This window comes from Haliaeetus albicilla, chromosome 17 (assembly GCF_947461875.1).
Source record: "Haliaeetus albicilla chromosome 17, bHalAlb1.1, whole genome shotgun sequence".
Lineage (NCBI taxonomy): Eukaryota > Metazoa > Chordata > Aves > Accipitriformes > Accipitridae > Haliaeetus > Haliaeetus albicilla.
In genome coordinates this window covers 7,172,460-7,192,350 of record NC_091499.1, presented here as the reverse complement: position 1 = coordinate 7,192,350, position 19,891 = coordinate 7,172,460, and the positions used below count along the sequence as shown (strand labels likewise).

Genomic DNA, 19,891 nt, shown 5'->3' with positions numbered 1-19,891 from the left:
AAATAAAAAGTAAGTATGGAACATTTACACATGCCAAATATGTAACAGGAATAGTTATTTGGGAAACTGGAACAGAGCTGTTTGAAAAGTATATTCACTCACTGCCAATTTTTGGCCTGGTTATAGCTATATGCTTGAGACAGCATATCCCACTCTATGCAGCACCTTCCCTTCCCCACTTGCGGTTTGGCATCAGATTGTGCCAGCCCTGAACACTGCTGCAATTTACTGCTGAGTCATCATTTCACTGCTGTCACAGAACATCATCATCACTGCTTGGATAGGAATATTGCAACAGCAACCTTTTGGTATGAGAAGAGAGAGAGGCTTCCAAGACATATGCAGTGGAAAAGCTGAGTATAGTATGTTCTTTCAGACAAAGCTGTCTTCTTCTTCAAAGGAAGTTCCCTGAGTTTTATGATCACTCATTTGGAAATAGCACAATTAGCTCTCCCCGTGATTTCGCCTCCGCTCACATGCTGCACCTCCGGAATGCCCAAAGGATCAATGTTCAAAGGCAATGGGCACTAGAAGAGACTTCCGTTGTTTATCATGGTGCTCCTGAAGTCTTCTGGGGTTGACAGATGCTGCTCCAGAAGGTTAATAAGATGAAGAAAGCTCCTCCAGCTGGACCATAAGAGGGATTATGTCTGAGCAGCAGATAAACAGATTATTCCAGAAACAGACACTGCTTTTTTTTAAAACTTCGTCACTCTTGTCTTACCACTCCAGTCCCCCAGGCTAGAAGTGTGTGCGTTGGAGGGGTTTGTCCAGCTCTTGCATTCTGGCACCTGTTGCATGCACTCTTTGCTTAGTTGCAATTCAATGCAGTCCAAGGCTGGGGACACCTGAAAAATAATAAGAGGGAAGACATTTGGGGATTTTAGTTCTTTAAGAAAACAAAATTCTTCTACTTGACCTAAGTATTGTTATTTCCTGCATGATTGATCTTGAAAACTGTGAATGATCAATAGACAGCATGCATTTGAAAACTGGATTAATATTTTTGATCATTTGCCTTGCTCTCCAAGTTCAGGGAAGCAGAGGTAAGTTCATATATTAAAGGTTTATATGAATTTACAATGCATATGTTGGAAAAAATAAACTGAAAGATCAAGGTATTTTCACATTACAGAATTCTTTGTCTGGAAATCGGTGTTTTGACAATTCAGCTAGAGACTGCACAGTTACTGACATTGCTAAAAAAGTTGGAAAAGGAAACATTGGCAAGATTTCTTATATGTGTTTCCCAGGCTTTACAATCTCTGTAAGAGATGCCATTTAGTTTTGATTTACCTGCATATGTTCTGTTATGGAAAAATATAATTTCAAAAACAATTATATGGAAGGGGTAAAATAGCTGAAAGAACATGTAAGTGCTGACATTGTTAAAGATGGTCTGTCATCCTTGAAATGAAGGGAAAGTAGTAAAGTATATCTTTGTATTTACTAGCCATTGTTAGAAACAACTTCAAACTTTTAGATATACAAATTCTAGAGGAATAAACCATATTGGCAAATATACAAAAAATGGCAGTACTAGTAAGGATTACTGTAGTAATAATAATTGTAACAGCTAACTATTGCTCCTTTTAAAAACATTAAAAAGTTCACAGCAATTTTAAAGCTTCTTCAGCAACAAAAAAGAAAAGATGGCAATGTGATTTTTCCCTGTTCAGTTCCATGTTCAATAGATTTAGAGCTTTGGGGAACATGTTTAATTTGGGGGGAGTTTTCTTATCAACTCTTCCGTCCATGCTTTGATATTCATATAACTGAATTAAAAGCCAATATTACAACTGCTTTATGTTTGCCCAAGTTAATGACCTCCTATCTTATGTCAGTCTTAGGCATTTAATTAAATGCAAAGAATGTAAAATGATAAAAGAGAAGTCTTCTCAATAGTATTTTAATATTTGTTAAAATGATGGTGTAAAATATAGTCTGCTGTCAATACTACTTTGAAAGTTTTATTTACACTTTTTTTTTTGGTCTTACTTTTCTTTGCACAGATTTTCTTTAGAAAATAAAGAACACAGTTCTTGTATCTCACTGAAATGATGTAAATTTTCTCTAGTGGACAATTACAGTACTGAAAAAACCCTTGGGAAAAAGTAATGTATTACTTAACGTTAGATTTATATTGTGTTGCTCTTTGATTTTGCTTTTTAATTCCATGTAAATAGTGTCATATAATCATTAATGATATTTTGGAAATGTGGCAAAAAGTGAGAGAATGGGTGATAGTTCATGTCTGACAAGAAGAAAAGTTATATCAAATGCACTGCTTTTGCATTTAAGTTGCGTATTCTATGATAGAAGGAGATAGAATTAATTCCAGGTAATCTGTGCATGCTTGATGGCATCATTACAGTCCATGTTTATAATTATGAACTGAGAAAGCGATAATGTAAAAAGTGGGGTCACACAGTTTCACCTATTGCAAATTGTGATTGTATGGTACAATACATTTCCCATAAAAGACCAGCAAAATCCTGGCAGGCTATCTTGACAGAGAGGAATACAGAACTGTATATTATCTCCCTAAGAGATGTAGTAGAAGACTTGGTGCACGGAATGTTTATCAACACTCAGGAAACAATGACCAATGATAAACTTCACATAGCATCTTGCTTATGTAGCAGTGTTGGAATTTTCTCATTTTTGATGGCTTTCAGGGGAAAAAACATTTTTTCTATACATGCATATGAATGATAATTGGAAAAATTCCTTCCCACCAGTTTTATAAAGTACATGTGGTATGCATAAATGCATAATAATTTTTACTGCCATGTAGTCATGCCATATGTAATATTTTAAAACTACATTATCTCAAATATATGCACACAGATCTCAAAAGACTTAGTGTTTGTGCTAAGAAACTTCTTTACCAGAGCAGGGATGTTTCCAGAACTGTTATTTTATGACTTAGCACTAGGGTCAGATACTTACAGAAAATATTTTCAACAGTACACAGGCTTTGCCAATACACTGAATACTTAGGATCATTAGCGATCCTAACAGATGATTGGAGGCTTTTATGGCTATTCAAGTTTGCAGTACATGTAAACAATGACAGACTAGGAAATAAGAGACTAAGACATAAAATACTCCCATCTTAAAAGAAAAAAAATAGAGCTAATAATCTCTAAATATTTATAGGGTTAATCAGTTGATATTTTGTTTTCCTCATGAACAAAACTATCTTAAATTCAAATTCCTGATTTGCTCACATCTATATTTAACAAAAAATGCATTAACAAAAGTGGGGCTTGCTCGGTAATGTCTTTTGGTCCTTCTTCTTCATCCCTATTTTAGGACCAAAAGAGTCCTTTTCCCAGACATTTGGAGGCTGTCCAGGAGCACCTCCAATTCTACAGTAAACAAACAGGAAACTGTAGGGAACAAAATAAAGACTTTAGAGGGAGAGTGTTTATCTTTGGCCATGACTAGTGCCAGAATCCAGGAAATGACCTCAGGACTTGAACTCACACAAACTGGCTCTAATAATGGGAAGGGAAAGTGAGGGGCATAAAACCTTTGCGATGGCAAAAAATCTACGCACGAAATATGGCAGTAGAATAATTTTTAACTGTTGAATTGTAAACCACTGAAACCCCAGAATAACTAGCAAAACACAAAGGAGCTTTGAACTCTCAAAACTATACATTGATGCTGGGTACATCCTAGCACTTGATACTGAAAATGTAAGGGAACCAGAGAGCCTTCAAGGCTGTTTAGTGCTATTTCTTATTCAGCAAGCAAATATCTGCTATTTACTCAGCCATTCTTTAGGACACAAAGGCTTTGTGTGTGCTCTATGAAACAATTTTAATTCATTCTGACTTAGTCCTTCCCGCTCGGCTGTTCCAATTCAGCAATGTGTTGCAGATCTTCATTACTATAATTGCCCTTGAAAAAAGGGTTAAGCAAACTTGTGCCAAAGGGAAAGGGAAGTCAAAGAGCATAAAGCTTCAAAGAAAGAAAGAAGAAAAAGAAAGACATCTGCTTTTTGCACTAAGATTATTTTTTGCTTTCATCCATAAAAAAAGAATCACCAAGTTAAAGTTAGTTTTCCTGGTTATGCTTATAAACAAATGAAAAGTAAACCCTTTTTCCCCCCCTCCCAAACAAATGTAACACTGGATTATATGTGGGTTTTAATCTTATCTATTTCCTGGCTAAAAGCCAAACTTGAATAAAAATACTACAATATTGTTGCTGCATTAAAGATTAATTCCAGATATAATCATACCCATACCATAGTGATTAGTGAACTATGTGTGAATGAACAGTTAGATGTGTGGGATTTTTTCTCTGAAAATACCTGTGGACAAGATGATTACTATTCATAATAAAAGGTTTTCTCCCTCTACAGGACATTAATTTACAGGCTACAATAAAGTAGCTACAATAAATCTTAACCTGCTAGAAATCCAGATTATTGTTTATGCTATTCTTCATTTCTCAGCTAATTGTGGTGTCCTAGTGGCTTCAGCAGTGCAGCAAGCGATATGGCCAACATTCATCAGATGTAGCAAACACACTAGCTTCTTCCCAGAAGGAAAACCACTGCATTTTGATGCTTTAAAATATTTTAAATATATGTTTTCTCCTCTGCTTTTGTACCTCTGTCCTATTCCCAGTCCTTTGGGGATTAAAATGAGTCTTCTGCTCATTCTCTATCACACAATTCTTCAATTTTTATCAGGAATTAGGTGCACTATTCTGCACATTCCATGTGCTTTGCACTTCGCAAGCCCAGCTGTGTTTCAGTTTCTTCCCCTTAGGAACATGTGATATTGAACAACACACTTCCTAAAAAGAAATATCTATCTATCTGTCTGCTTGTATGTACATATATACTGGCATTTAGTCACTATCAGCCACTATTTACAGACACCTGTTACCTGAAATACAGTTTTAGTGGGTATGTTCCAGGTATACCTTTCATACGTGAGTGAACACAGATCATAGAAGCCCCAGCAGTTTCAGGTAGGAAGCAGTAGTGCACTCATCTTTCATTTTGTGATTTTGTCATTACAGCACAAAATGAAGACAGATCTAATCCAGTTCCTTTCTCTTTCCTCCTCTCCCTCAGAAATAGATCAATTTCATCTAGCTCAGAAGTTGGCCATGCTTAGAGCAAGGAATTGGACTAGGTGACTTCCAGGTGTCCTCCCAACGTAACTTGGTCTATGCAGCTTGACACATAACTAAGTTAGGTAAGGTTAAGCCCAAGTCACTCTCTGTCAACATGAGATGGTGTCAATTAGCCAGAGACTGTAGATTGTATTGCAGGATGAGCACCCCTAAACTGTGCGTAAGATTGACCAGTTCCCATTACACACGTTCAAGCAGAGAGATGGCACTGTGGCTTCTGGCTCCTGGAAGCTTTCTCATATGCCAACCATCCTAATTGTCATCATATTTTAATATGGTTACATCAATAAGCCCATTCTGCACTGCAACCCTGACTCACACCATCAAAATTGTTGAAATGTTGATATACATAGCAAAATATCATAGGAAATTGAACTTATGCTGTCTCACTGACTTTCTCAGAGGATGGCTGTACGTCTTGAGTAAGATTGATTAGGAAATGAATAGCAGAGGTGCTCAAGTGAGTGTTTCATCACTGCAGATTGGACGCACCCCTCCAAGAAGTACTCAAACATTTGAAGCATTTTCTTGCATCCTTTGATGTAAACCATATCAGGTAACAGAAGAGCATTTCAGGTCAAATGCTTCTAAGATGGCCAAGGAAACACAAATATATATATGTTTCATATGTCAACGTTAAAACCAACCATTCTTTAATGGTGTTTCTAGTCTGGGTCCTGGACCTTAAGCAGACTGTTACAGGATTCAGATGTTGGCAATGAAACAATAGATGGCCTTTGATATTTTCTATGAATTCCAGCAGCAGCGGTTAGTAGAGTTGATGAATAACAAGGAGGATCCTCCTCCAGAACTTGCACTTATCTGTCTGAAAGAGATGGCATATATTTCTACCTTAAATGAGACACATGATGTGAAGGAAAACATGAGTTTCCTATGATGCTCTTTCAGGTAGGAAGGAAATGTATCAAAATCACACGTGTTGACTCATAAAGCTTTCAGCATGTTCAATATTTGTGGTAGGTACAGACTGCATTTATCGTGAACGTGGATTCATTTTTAGTCAGTGTATGACAACTATATTCACAAAAGCACGAGGATCTTACCAGTGACTTATTATGTTTCCTGCTCTCATCTATAATAGGTATATAATTTAGCATAGTTATTTTGCCATGAATTGTATAGTCAGCGTAATTCAAAGATGTTACCAAATTGCCTATTTAGAGAGAGAAAAAAAATTATATTTGTCTGTCATAGGGCCTAAACATAAATTTCATAAGAATTGTTTCAAATTACCTTCTTAGCTTTCTTTCTGAAGTTGGTTGATTTAACAGTTGTGTTTCTCCACTTGGCATAGAAAACCACACAGATTTGAGTGAATATCTGGGAGGAGGGGAACAGCTGAGGGATTATGATACCTATTTTAGTTTCTCAATGTTACCTACCTACAGAAATTAAATGCTTCACACTTAATGAAATTCCAAAGCACACTGGTTGCTGACAACAGTGATCTTTGGTAAATTCAGGTTAATTTAAAGGGTTCTGCAAAAGAACTGTTATCTAATGCTATCTCCTAGCTTTGAATGTAACACCATTAAAACAAGAAGTTTTGGGGGGTTTATTAAAATTTAGACATTTACTACTGTCATTGCTATAACATATATTTCCAAATAATTTATCACATTCTTCTCCAGATTTATTTCCATATAAGTTCTGAGGTATAAATTGTTTCATTACAACCAAACACTTAGTATGTTTAACATAAGGATAACAACAGGAATATATCACATATGGATTAATGGGAGCCTTGCCTTATTTGAGTACTATGTTAACAGTAACTAAATTCTTCATCTTCCATAAATGTTTAATGGAGCACCATCATCCATTCCTGCCAAGAAGCAGGTTTTATGAAAACCCACCACTTTCCTGAATTGTTAAGGAGGAAAATCCTTGGCACAGATCTAATTCATAACAAGAACATAGTCTTTAAAATGCTAAAAATCACAGAACTTACCTTTTAAGCAGGAGCCTGGAGCTGCTCTCCTGTGTCATAGAGAGCTTGAGCACAGCTTGTGCACATGTGCAGGTGACATTTTGTCATGCTGAATCCAAGCAAGAGATACAGGGATCAGATATACTTTGTCTTCAATACAAAGTCCCCATTGTACCTTTGTGGTACTTGTGCAGGAAGTTTGCTAGTGAACACCAGCAGCTGAACACAAGGTCTTCCAAGCTGGAGGACTGGATTTGGGCCACATAGCTCTTTGTCATGATTAGCTACCCAGGCATCATTCCATGTTACTATTTAGTGACATTTAAGAATGGCATTCACACAAGCCAACATACCAAACAGGAATTACCACATTCATAATTGCCAATATTCATTTTGAGGAATTAAAATTAATTACTTTTAATATAAATGCCTTAGCACTCTTCCTTTCTTTTAGGAACACAGGCATTCTCCTCTGGCCAGTGTTCACCTTCTTCTGAAGCTAGGCATCAATGTCAGCTCCTTCTCTTTCAGCAAAACACCCCCACGGTAGTGGATACTGCCCTCTTACCCAGCAGCTCACTAGCTAAGTGCACTAAACCTGAAGAAGTGAGATCCATACTGAGTTCTCTCCTGTGCCTCTGCTACCCCAGGTAGCTCCCAGACAAAACCCACTACCCACCAGGATACAGCAACTGTTGAGGTTGAGTCCCTTCAGCAATTCCTCTCAAAGTTCTTTCACTGTGTGCGTTAAAAAATATATTGGACCCAAAGACAAGTACAAGTAAGACATATAATCCTGTGTTTAAGGGCACAGAGCTCTCAGAGATGACCTGAGCAGATTAAATATTAGTATTAATTTTTCTAATATGGGATTCCATACTCTCACGTTTTTAAAGTTGTGAGCCTTCACGGTTGTGAAACCAAGCTTGAAAATCTAATGCAAACACAGTCAGAGCTACAGTGTCTGACAAAGCACTGGCAAAGCAGCCCCAAACACCAGCAAGAGTGCAAGGAAAGGGCCTCTACTTCCACATCTGCATGGGAAGATAGAGGTTGTTGCATGCTTCTCTGGGAGAAGATAGATGCTGCTCCTAGTACTCGTATGGAGGATCTAGGCTGCATTAGATGATAAAGCCATGCCATATTTTAATCTGTCCCTGCTCATCTAAGCCCCTTCAATCCAGTCAGACCCTTCCCATGCAACTGGGACTGAGACAATGTGACATAAAAGATTTTAAAAGGAATAGAAGGAGAGAATATGTCATGGCCACCCTGTCTGTCACCGGCAAGTGCCATTAGAATTTGGGGTCCTCACTACTCCCATGACAGGAGGAGCCTGCCTCTACTTGAAGTCTAGGATATTACCCCTCTTTGTACTTTCTATGCTCCATCTGGTGTTTACATTGATCAGCCCTTTCAGAGATCTCAAGATCAACTTTCCATGACTAGTCATCCTTGCTTTTGTTACTGGTTGAATTATCAACACAGGGGCTGTTGGCCCTGCTGTATATTTAATTGGATCACAACAACACATATATAGGATCTTTGTTGAATTAACCCTCTTTGATAAGCTTTCCTTATCCTATTTCAGCAGTTCCTATTAAATAAGCCTTGTTTTTTAACTAATAATTATTTTATTGTGCAGGCAATATGTATCATTTATCAGTCAAGCATTCTTCTCTATCCTAAGAACATCCACTTATTTTTCAGGCTAATCTGCTTTTTCATACACGTCAAACCTCATGATTACTTTAATGATGAATTATTCAGACTTCAACAGTTTTGTCCTGATGTCACCTTGAATTTTGCTCCTGAAACCTTTAGCTACCATATTTTAAATTCTTCTTTTTGTATACAATGACATCTTAATTTTCTAAGGTCAAATAAAACTAAAAGTTTTACATTTTAGTAAATTATTTTCAAATTAATGCTGTAGGTAAATGTTCCTACACAGAGATTGCCTACATTGCTGAAAAAAACCCAAACAACCCCCACCAAAACTGGAGTCCTCCCAAAACTGATACTATTAACAGCTAGAAATGAATAAAGCTGTGCAGAAAAGCATCCACTACAGTTATACAAAAAGGTATGACTACAAGCTGCTTCCTCCTGTGTTTATAAAACCAAAAAAAACCACCCAAAAATAATGTTGACCATTTATCTGAATGGTTTTAAACTCTTTTTTTCCTAGAATCCAGTTAAATAATGACGCACTTTTCCTTTTTCATCATGTAGATTATTAAAAACACATAGGAACTCTCACCTTTGAAATCTATTTCTCCTGCCTTGGTTTTTTAGTGAGCATATAAATTTGATAACGCAGGCCTCAAGAGACACAAGGCCTGCCCTAATTCTGAGGATTTCAGATTTATAGTTTGAGACATGAATACCATTTATCTGCCAGAAAACAAAACCTGAAGAACAGTACTATGCGCTTGAGAGGTCTGTATGGATGTCAAAGCATTTTGATTAGGTCCCATATGAAAAAGATTGCTATATCATATTTTGAAAATTGCTTTATCATATTTTGAAAATCTTTTGTTATATTTTGAAAATCTTTTGTTATATTTGTCTAAGTTCAGGACTAGAGGTCAGGGACTCCAAATTTTAATAATGGCTGACAGTGGCTCTGTAGATCATCTTGGTAAAACTACCTTAACTTTTTTCCTCAAGTATGCCACCTGGAAAATGGGGACAAAGATGCAGGTTCTTTCATGTGAGAATAAAGGAGAGTTACAGCGTTGTTTAAGGCACCTTGGAGATTAAGCTAACGTACAATAAAATTTCACCAGACTTTGACAGTTATCTCTCCTTCTGCCCTAGAACTATCAAAGAAAACTAAAAATCTTAGACATACCTTTTAAAGGTAAAACTGACACAGTCACCTTTGTGAAACAATGGAGTTAAATAAAAAAAAGTCAAATTGGGCACGGTAAACACTAAATATATTAATTGCATAAGTTTGTTCCAGAAAGGAGAATGAGAACCAAAAAAGATTACAAAAATTATTTATTTTAAGAAAAGTAAATCAGCCTAGTATTACTGGGATTTTTTACGTGATCAAATGATGCACCCCGTAAAATTTGCACCATTCCAGTTTACACAATTACTATGTTGCATGGTAAAATGAAAAGGGATCAGCTAATATATATGGGTTCCACTTCATAACAGCACAGGTCTTTTTAGATTAGTTTTTTCAACTGAGGACACTGAAAGCAAAGCATCTAAAAGGTTGTAGATGGAAGCATACTACAGCAAAGTATATGGCTGAACCACCTGGGAGCCTTAGGTAAAAATTTCTCAGTTCAGAATTTCCACAGACACAGAAGAAAGCACGGGTCTGAGGAACAGTGAACAAATAATGTTTGTACCAGAAGACAGGTTTTCTTCCATTCATCTATTAGGCAATAAGTATTGGACAATCATGTGGAGAGAGGGGCTGCTGCTTTTTCCAATTCAAATTTTGTTTAAGTTTAGTAAAAAAGTGATTTCAAGAACTGATGGTAATAAAAGTTACTCTAGTAAGGGAAATTTACTAACCACAAGATATAAATGAAATTAAACCTATTACAATAAGCATACTTAAGCAACAGATCCCTCCCACAAAAAAAAATTGGAAACTGAAGGGAAAGAATGAAAAGAGAAAAACATTTACACCTACCCTGAATAGACTAGCAGAACAGTGATAACTGAAAGCAGATAATGCATGGTCACTTTCTCAGACTGAAAAGCCCAAATAGTGACCCTAACACAGAGAGACTGAAATCATTACAACAATCATTGGAGAAGAATCTCCTTTGTCAGTCTTATTAATAGTATAATTCTTAATTCAAGTTAATGACTTAGGGATAAATCCTGGGGAAGAAGCAAATCCTTCAAGAAAGGCCTCTGCTCCATACAAAAGCTATCAAAGAGCTTAGTGACAAAATCCTCTGCTCCAGTTGGTCAGACTGCCTGGGCAGCTGGTCTATCGCAGTTAATATACCTTGTGAAAGGTAACAGACTTACAACTGGCTACTTTCCATGTAGATTTTTGGTATTTTCTTCTAGAGGATTTCAGGGGTCTGCTTTGAGATTTCAATGGAATTGAATCTTTTGCTCTCACCCCATATATCATTAAAATAATTCAGTGTCTCAGCTGATCCACTGTTTGGCCACTTGTGGTTTCTGATGGACTCAAAGCCATGTTTTCACAAGGGAAATTCCTTTTATGCAGTTTATGGTTCATGACCTGACATTACTGTGGAAAAATTACTTCCATTTTATTTAATGACAAACACTATATGACTGCATCATCATTTTAAATTACCTTGCAACAATTAGACAGTTATAGGCCTACAGGTTGCTGCCTCTGGCATGCTTTACAAAGCAATATCACCTGTTGCCTTAATTGTATGACTTCCTGCCTTTCATACAATATTCATCATAGTGAAGCAGTCGACTTTTTTCCATTTTTTACTTCAAGTACTACTCTTTTTGTAACAGTATGCTTTTCAATTATTTTTCTTTCATCATTTATCTGCCCACTTTTCTTTAAACATTTAATTAACTCAGTTCCAAATTGTCAAGATAATGTGTTTTTACCTTCCTTATTTTCTCTTGATTTGCCTAAGAACATGATAATTAGTGTTTGTTATATGCAGCACGACATTTCTTCTTTCTCCAGCAAACTGATAATTTTTTACTCTTAATTTTTTTGATGGTATTACTCTCACTGAACTTGTTCCTTTTGAACCCTGCTATTTCCTTTTATTCTTCCTTTACAAGTTTTTAAACCATTCTTCAAAGCAATTTTTTTAGTTGATTCATCAGCATATACATATATGAGGTCTTTCTTACATTTTCTCCCTTGAAGTTTTCCAATTATCTACAAATTTTACACTTTTCTTTCAAAACAGCTCTTTCAAAACATCTTTTATTCTGTTTACTTTTTTCTTTATTTTTCATCTGTAATGACTGTATCAAATGTATGAAAATGCAACCAAAAAAAGGTATTTCCAAATTAACCTTAACATCTTTATTAATATGTATGCAAAATTTTGGAAGATAATCTAAAAGATACTAATTGCTCCTTTCACACGATCCTGCAAAATGCTGTATTTCAGCTCTTTTAAATGTGTTCCTTATATGCTATTTTTATCATTAACATTTTTACATTAAATTTAGCTGCTATGTCATGTAATACTGCATCACAAATACTTAGGAAGTGGAACCAAATGAGTCCTGAATTTTTGTGTGCCTTTAATATGGGGGTTCCTATGCCTGAGGCTATTTTATAACTTAATAGCTCCATAAGTAACAGTTAAGCCTAGATCTTCAATTCCCACTCACTGATTTAATTTTTTTCTACTGTAGCTGTTCCACTTTGCCAGGAATAAAGATCTATTGAGATACAATGCCACAGCATTCACAACACCTATCATCCAGTGGCAAAGAAACATAATTGCAGTCTGTTCTGATTAATGCTTCAGTTTATGTGAGGGAAGGGTAGAGGAGTGCACTGTGCAGTAAAAGGAGGAGACTGGAAACAGCTCTTTCTTTCCCCAAAGACAATCAAACTCCTGTTCAGCTTTTGAAAGAAAGTGTTTCAGGGTCCAGTTCTTGGGATGGGTTCAAGACTATGAACCTGATGTGAAGGGAGATGTGCCCTGAAGCCCGAAGGAAAGATAAGAATATCTCAAAAGGGTGCAGATTTAAGGTACAAATACTTCTCATTTTACTTCTAGCACAGACACCTTTTTACACTGTAAGCTGATACAGATATGCTTCACTTTCCCCAAGCTCCAGACCATTACTTAATCACTGTAGTGTAAATTTCCCTACAGGGGGATACGCTCACAAATGAGATCCTGTAGCACTAAGTTCAAGCACTTAAGTGTCCTTTGTGGATCTAACCCAAAGTCACTTTTGAAAACAAGATTTAGGGCTCCTGAAACTTTTACCCTATGTGTCCTGGGGTCATGTGTTGAGATACAAGGAAATTAGTTACCAGGTCTCTTGAGTCCCAGTTCCCCCATGTGATCACAAGATGTTTCTCTTCAGCACATTAATTCAGTCAGGGCATTGACACCAATATAACGTAACAAAAAGGACTCTCAGGTTCATACCCATTTTCCAGACATGATCTTGCATTGGATACCTATTGCCTATGCAATGTATGCTTATGTTCATGCTTACTTTTTATCTTTTCCAGAAATCCCTAATAAAATAAACCGCAGTGAAGCCAAACATCTTGCAGATGCTTCAGGGTCAGACAAAACAGAAAGAACAACAAAGAGGTCCAGAGTATCAACCATAAGGCGGATATTTGACATGGCAAAACACCGAACAAAGAGGTCATCCTTTTTCTCAACTGGTGTGAAAGTTTGCCCACAAGAATCAGTGAAGCAGATTTTAGCCAGTCACCAAGCTTACTATAGATTAAGAGGTAAGATGATGATTGTAGCATGTATTTCCTCTCTGAAAGTATTTCTTTTAATTGAGGAAACACAATAATTTTCCAGAATCTTGTTCTTTAGCTCTAGGCAGTGTATGTGCCATTTGCTTTATGCTTTATTTTTACATAGACAATTAAATGTTACATGTACATCAGCATGGCTCAAGACAGATAGTGACCAGAACAGAATAAAACAGTGCACTCAAAGGACTTATGAACTCAGTTGCACAGTGTTCTGGCATGGCAGAACGTGAAGACCAAATTATGTTTGCACTACTGTGTAAAGATGTACTGCCTTTCTCAAAGTGCAGCAGGTACCATCATTGCTACTCAGAATTAATCCCACCAGCTCAAGACAAGTAATGAAACTATTCATTGGTCATTGCACAAATATGTTGGTGTATTTGTAGTTATATAAAGTCTGTGGCAGTGTTGGTATGCTACAAACACTGAGATAATTGCCATCAGCTCATGCAAAGACCTTAGTCTTACTTTCAGAAAGTCTAGAAAGGGTTTTGTGCCCTTTCCCAATTAATTCGCTCCCTCCCCCAATTAATTCACTCCCTCCCCAGTCCTTTCTTTACCTCCCTTGACCATAGAAAGCCTATAGAGTTACCACGCCAATTTTGGGTCCCTAGGGGGCACGGTGCAAATAGCCCCTGTTTTCAGATTTCCTTTCTTCCTCCCTCTACTCTCCCAGTGTTTCATTCTGTGGCTGATCCAATTTGTATTAGAAAAATGCATATTTTTGTGCTGCAGCTAGATGGTCCAAAGCTAATTCTAAAATCTAGTCAGTACTTCTGGGATGCAAGTATCTAAGGCAACATCTACTCCCTAAATCAACTTTGCTTATCTATTTGTCCTCTATATTGGTCTCCAACCATTCACATACATTTATGTAATTTGGCCATTCCTCAGCTCTCTTCCGGGGAACCAGCTAGTTCCCTCTGAAATGAAACCTGGATGTAAAGCTGCAAAAATTTTACTCTGGCAGCTGCTTGCTATAGGCAGCACGGGCAAACTACACCAATGTCTGCAGCCATTCCTATAGATACAAGCATATTTGGTATCTGTTGTGGGACTGAATTTCAACCCAATGGGCATTAGACAGAATTGTGAAACGTGTTAAAAAGGCTGATTCAAAAAGCCTTTCTTCAATAGTAATTAATCCTGAAAGTCCCTAAAACTCACTGGCACATCCCTCAGTGGGCTGAAAACAAGCTATCCTGGGACAGTGTGGTATCTTTGACTTGAACGCAAAGAACTGCAACTATGATATTTTCGTTTAAAAACTGATGATGACAATACTACCACCTTTGTGGAGAGCAGAACATCAGCTGGGATATTGGGCTCTGTAAACCGTGTAGTGCAAGCAGGTTTAAACTTGCATCTACTCTTTCCCAGCAGAGTGTCCTACACTCACAAAATTCTCTGAGTAGGTATCATTCAGATCTTCAGCTGAAGCTGGAGTACTTCCCCAAAAGTAAGCAAGAAAACAGATGACTGCAGCTGAATAACTTGTACACTCATTCAGAAAAAGGTGTTTCTGGTCCCTTGAATAATTGCACATTTTCCATTACAGTGTCCTTCGTTAAAACCTCAGAAAATCTTTCCTTCAAGGAAAGATCAGAACCCAAGAATTCTGCCCTCCCAGCTGAGCATCCTAATTTACCTGATGAAAGGGAAAAATGAAGAAAAAAAGTAGCAGTGAAAATGTGGTGGTGCAAGCATTATCCTTGAAGCTGTAACCACAGTACAAGCCTTCATGAAAAGATAATCTGGTAGCCACGCTGGAGTCTTACAGCCTGTGCCTATGTGTGGGACAATCTTACCTTCACTTTGTTTTGTAGACATATCTTTAGGTCCGTTCTTTTCTGTATCTAAATATACGAGACCACTTCCACCCCTCCAAGTCCCATGACATGTTTAGAACTGTAACAGCACTGTGGATTATATCTGTCCTCTAGAGAATTTTACTGCTTCCTAAGAAAAATTACACAATTTTTTTTTTACATATTACATATATTTTACGCTTTCAAGAATGAGCCTACAACTCAAACCAGCTCAGATATAGGAGCTTAGACAGTTGCTATAGGATAACCTGAGTCTACTGTGACCCTATATCAACTCTGAAATAACACAGCATATCTTAAGTCCCCATGAAGGCAGTCCCTCATGCATGGAATCAGCTACGACGCCTCCTCAGCTGGCCATCTGTCATGTTTATTTGAACCCTGGTAACTGGATTACTTTTCATCAGATAGTATATCTTTATTCAGCAGTTACTGCTCAGAAAAACAGATACCAGAGAGTTGTAAGTGAGAAAAAAAGATGATAGAAAGTAGCCTTAACTGCTAGCTCATAATGAATAAATCTTTTCAAAAGACAGCCTGTTCCTTTTTAATAATCTGACTACATCTGCTCCACATGCAGCTGCTCTACTGGGAGGGCAGGTCGTTCCTGAGGTATTATTGAGGTGCCCTAACACAGCTAGGTGAGTACATCCCTACAGCAAGTTTAGAGAACACCTAGAGAAACTGCACTAATTTCAGAGACACTGATATTTTAGGTAATGCAGATAATTATCTCACTCTAAGTCAAAGCAGGTATCAAGTACTGACAATAAATGGCCCATCTCACAGTAATGAACTTTGCAAAGTAAAGTGCTAAAGGCAACAGCTTTTAAATTGCTAGCAAGTTTTGTTAAAATGGTTTTTCTAATATGTTTGAAAATCCCCTTCTCTAAAAGCATTTAACTTTAAACAACATTTTGAAGAAGCGTGTTCCTTCACCTTGAGTGAATGTACATTATATTTTCACAAAGCCAAAAATACAGATGACTTTTTTGACTAAACAATACCAGAGGAATCAACAAGTAGTGACAGAGGCAATCATCCACAAATGGGAAGGTATAGCGACAGCTGAGAAAAACTGCACTCATTCTGTTCAAAACACATTAGTTCTAGCAGCCATCGAGCCATGTTGGTGATCTTAACACAACTGAGTTCACAGACCCTGCAGAGGACAACCTGCGTACGTGGATATTTCTGCAGTTAAACAGGAAAGTCCATACAGAACAGCACTTCCCGGCTGGCTCTGTGCTAGCTTGAGGATCTCTTTGGACCACTCAGGGATTTTAAACATGACTTGGGTGCAGCCAGGATTCATTCTATGTTTAGTTTGAGGCTGTGCGAAATGACTTAAGTGAAACCCAAATATTTTGGGTGTGGGGAAGGGCTGGTATCTGAAATCCAAAGACATATTAATATAGTTAGTCAGATAGGCAGTAGCTGTCTGGAGTAGGGAATAGTTTATCCTCCAGAATCTTTCAGAAATGGTTTCAACTTACAAAAAAAAGAGGAGACTTCAGTAAGATGTTGGTAAAAGTGCACTCAGAAGTATAGCCCCACCTGGCCATCTGTCACTCCCAAAAACTCACTTTTGCAGACATATCTAAGACCTGTGTTATCAGAATCATCAAGGGAAACTAAACCCTATAAAGTATTTCTGAGCAGTCATTTTATAACCTAGCTGCTGCTGCTTTCTCCCCTCCCTCATATACTCATGCATGTCATGATCCTCACTCACAGTGCTAAAGAGCAAGGTCTTTGCAGCAGGAACTTAACTTTTACAAGTTTTCCCTAGAAAATAAATCAAAAAACTGGATGCCAAGCCCAAATATGCATTCTAATGTATTTTGTAACATACTACAGGTGAACTTCACGGCTTTCTTGCATAAGGAGTGAGCCAACAGAATATGTAAAAATATTAGTCTCCATTATTATATTATGTTTTTTACATAATCTCATGTAATTAAGTCAGTTTGCATCCGGTAAATGAAACTCCCTTAGAGCCATTCCTGAATACCACCACCTCAAAATCTCCCCCACTGTCTTACTCTGTTTATGTTAATTTTCATTTCCCCAAATGATGCAGGACAATACTGTTCTCTCTGCAGCCACAGCACCTGTTGATCTTGTCTGATGTAGCATTTAAGTGGGTGATTCATCACCATGGAGGAGATATTTAACATTGAACAGATGACTGTGTACAGCTGTGTAGAAAGGAAGGAAATCTTGTCCTTTCCAAAGGAATTTTACCTATACTAAGTCATTCAATTTTCCAGAGGTGCTTAAAGAAACATAAAAGCATTTACCTGCTGCAGAATGTCCTTAGGATTTTGAAAAGACTAATTACATTGAAAATTTGGAATATAATCAAATCATTTTAGCCTACTGCATTTAAAAAATACTTTTTTCCATTTAAATATTTTGTTATATGTGTGGGGAGTATCAAAATCTTAAATATGTTCTGTTTAGCTTGTTCTATGTGTAGTTAACCATACTAACGTACAAAACCTTGTATATAGTTACAATTACAATTATTCAAGTATGATGACTGCTAGATTATTTTTTTTCTCTACCTCCCTGTTTGGTCTCACTAGAACATCCAGTATGTATCTTTGTATGTATGTACCTTTGAGGTGAAGGAAGTGTGCTTTGTGTTTGTTCCTTATTAATGATGATGATGTCGGGCCAAATTAATCTCCCTTTTAAAAAGAGGGGAATTAGCAATCCTTAACTCAAAGATGGTTAATCCTTCAGCATACAGGCAAATAACCGTCAACTCAAAAATACCTAGAAGACCTAAATATCTAAAAATACCTAGAAGATGGACTTGTTTACTAAGTACAGTAAAATGTGTAAATCCCAAATCACTTTAAAAAGGCTTTCAAGTTTACTTATTGGTACGAAGCATCTATCCCCAGTCCCTTTCTTCTTACTCAGTCTGCCAGGAAGCTGTGTGGGAAGCCTTTCGTATTTTTCTGGATCGGATTCCTGACACTTCTGAATATCAGAGCTGGGTTACTGCCTGCCAGAGGGAAACTTTCTGCATATTTGACATTGGCAAAAACTTCAGCAATTCCCAAGAGCACCTGGAAATAATCCAACGGGTAAGGATTACTGACATTTGTTTAGAAACTGGGGGAGACTTCCAAGTCCTTCCCCATCTGCTTATATAAGGGCAAAGTATTGCTCAGGAAGAGGAGGGGGCATGTGTTAGAAGGAAAACATAAAAGTACAGTAAATGAAAGAGCTAACAGGCTTCTGCTCAATGGTTGGATACACCCACTAGTAAAATGCTGTTTTTCTTAATCTTTCCGCAGCGAGTAAAACATAGAACCTTCCAGGAAAGGTAAGTAGCACAAGTAGAACCTTGCCACTTGCTGTTACTGCCTTTTTTGAAAAAGATATGTGTAGATGTGTGTGGTTGTGAACAGATACACAGGTAGCACTGTGGTGTATTTGGTGTGTGCTGTGAGAGATGCGTATACTGTATGTATCATAGTACACAGTAATTGAATCACAAATAATGAAGGTGGCCAAATGTCTGAGTTGCCTGTTCACTTTGACACATCACAGAATGTCTTCTTAGACCAAAGTGAGCATGAAACCCTGACAGAGACACGGCCTTGTGTTAGACTAGTGTTGATCGGGAGTGTGACAAAAGATTACCCACAATAGCTACAATTCTGAAAAAGATAGTCAGAGACCTTAACAAAAATTTATCTGGGAGGATACATTATGCAATAATAAGAAACCTCTATGCCCTTACTTTAGCTTTCCCCTGTATTTTTAGATGTCATCATACTGTTAGCTAACGTGATACTTTATTCCATAAACTCTTGGAATAAAGTATGCTCCTGGCAATGCTCAGAAGTCTGAGAATGGCAGGATTAAAGTTACAATACTGAACTCTGTCTCTCTGCATATAAATACTATAGTACAGCCAGACAAATCATTGTCCACAGTTTCTCTGATTAATGTATTATTTTTTCCTTCAAATTTTCTTAGATTTTCAGGTGTAGCAAATAATCTTTTCCATTCATAAGTTATACTGTCTCATGATCACAGAGATCTTATGTATCTTTATTCATTATGACATGGGAACTTGAGTGTTCTTCTTTCTCAGAAATGTTTTTTTAATAATGTAGGGCCTAATTAAACTCTCCTGGAAGTCCAAAGGGAGGTCTTTTCACTCAGTCTAGTGCAAACAGCAGCAGCAAGGCAATAAGTGAAGGGGCTGATCTCAGGGTTCTTATGCTCTATGTGAACAGTATGGTTTTTCCTAGACACAATTCAGAATGTGAAGTAAATGCTATGAAATTACTCATATTGTACCTGGAAATAGAGGCAGCCATGGTTATACATTGTTGGAATTCATCTTCACTACTGTGTGGTTTGGGAAACATTTTGTATCTTCTGTAGATGCCATGTAGAGAGATCAGCCTCCAGTTAAAGACGCAACACATTGTGAAAACATTACAAATAGTACTTTAG

At 37.2% G+C, this 19,891-nt stretch overlaps 1 protein-coding gene across 2 annotated transcripts in view; it reads left to right on the top strand.

Moving 5' to 3' along the window:
- The first annotated feature begins 321 nt into the window (after positions 1–321).
- Positions 322–19,891, top strand: part of IMPG1 (interphotoreceptor matrix proteoglycan 1) — a 64,192-nt gene continuing 44,622 nt past the window's right edge. The window contains exons 1-4 of one of the 2 annotated variants that reach the window (XM_069804705.1): positions 322–1,046; positions 13,308–13,541; positions 18,338–18,504; positions 18,718–18,746. In XM_069804705.1, coding sequence (XP_069660806.1) covers positions 980–1,046; positions 13,308–13,541; positions 18,338–18,504; positions 18,718–18,746 — 497 coding nt within the window. In that variant the 5' untranslated portion in view covers positions 322–979. The remainder of the gene's footprint in view (positions 1,047–13,307; positions 13,542–18,337; positions 18,505–18,717; positions 18,747–19,891) is intronic. The other variant, XM_069804706.1, reaches the window with a different exon arrangement.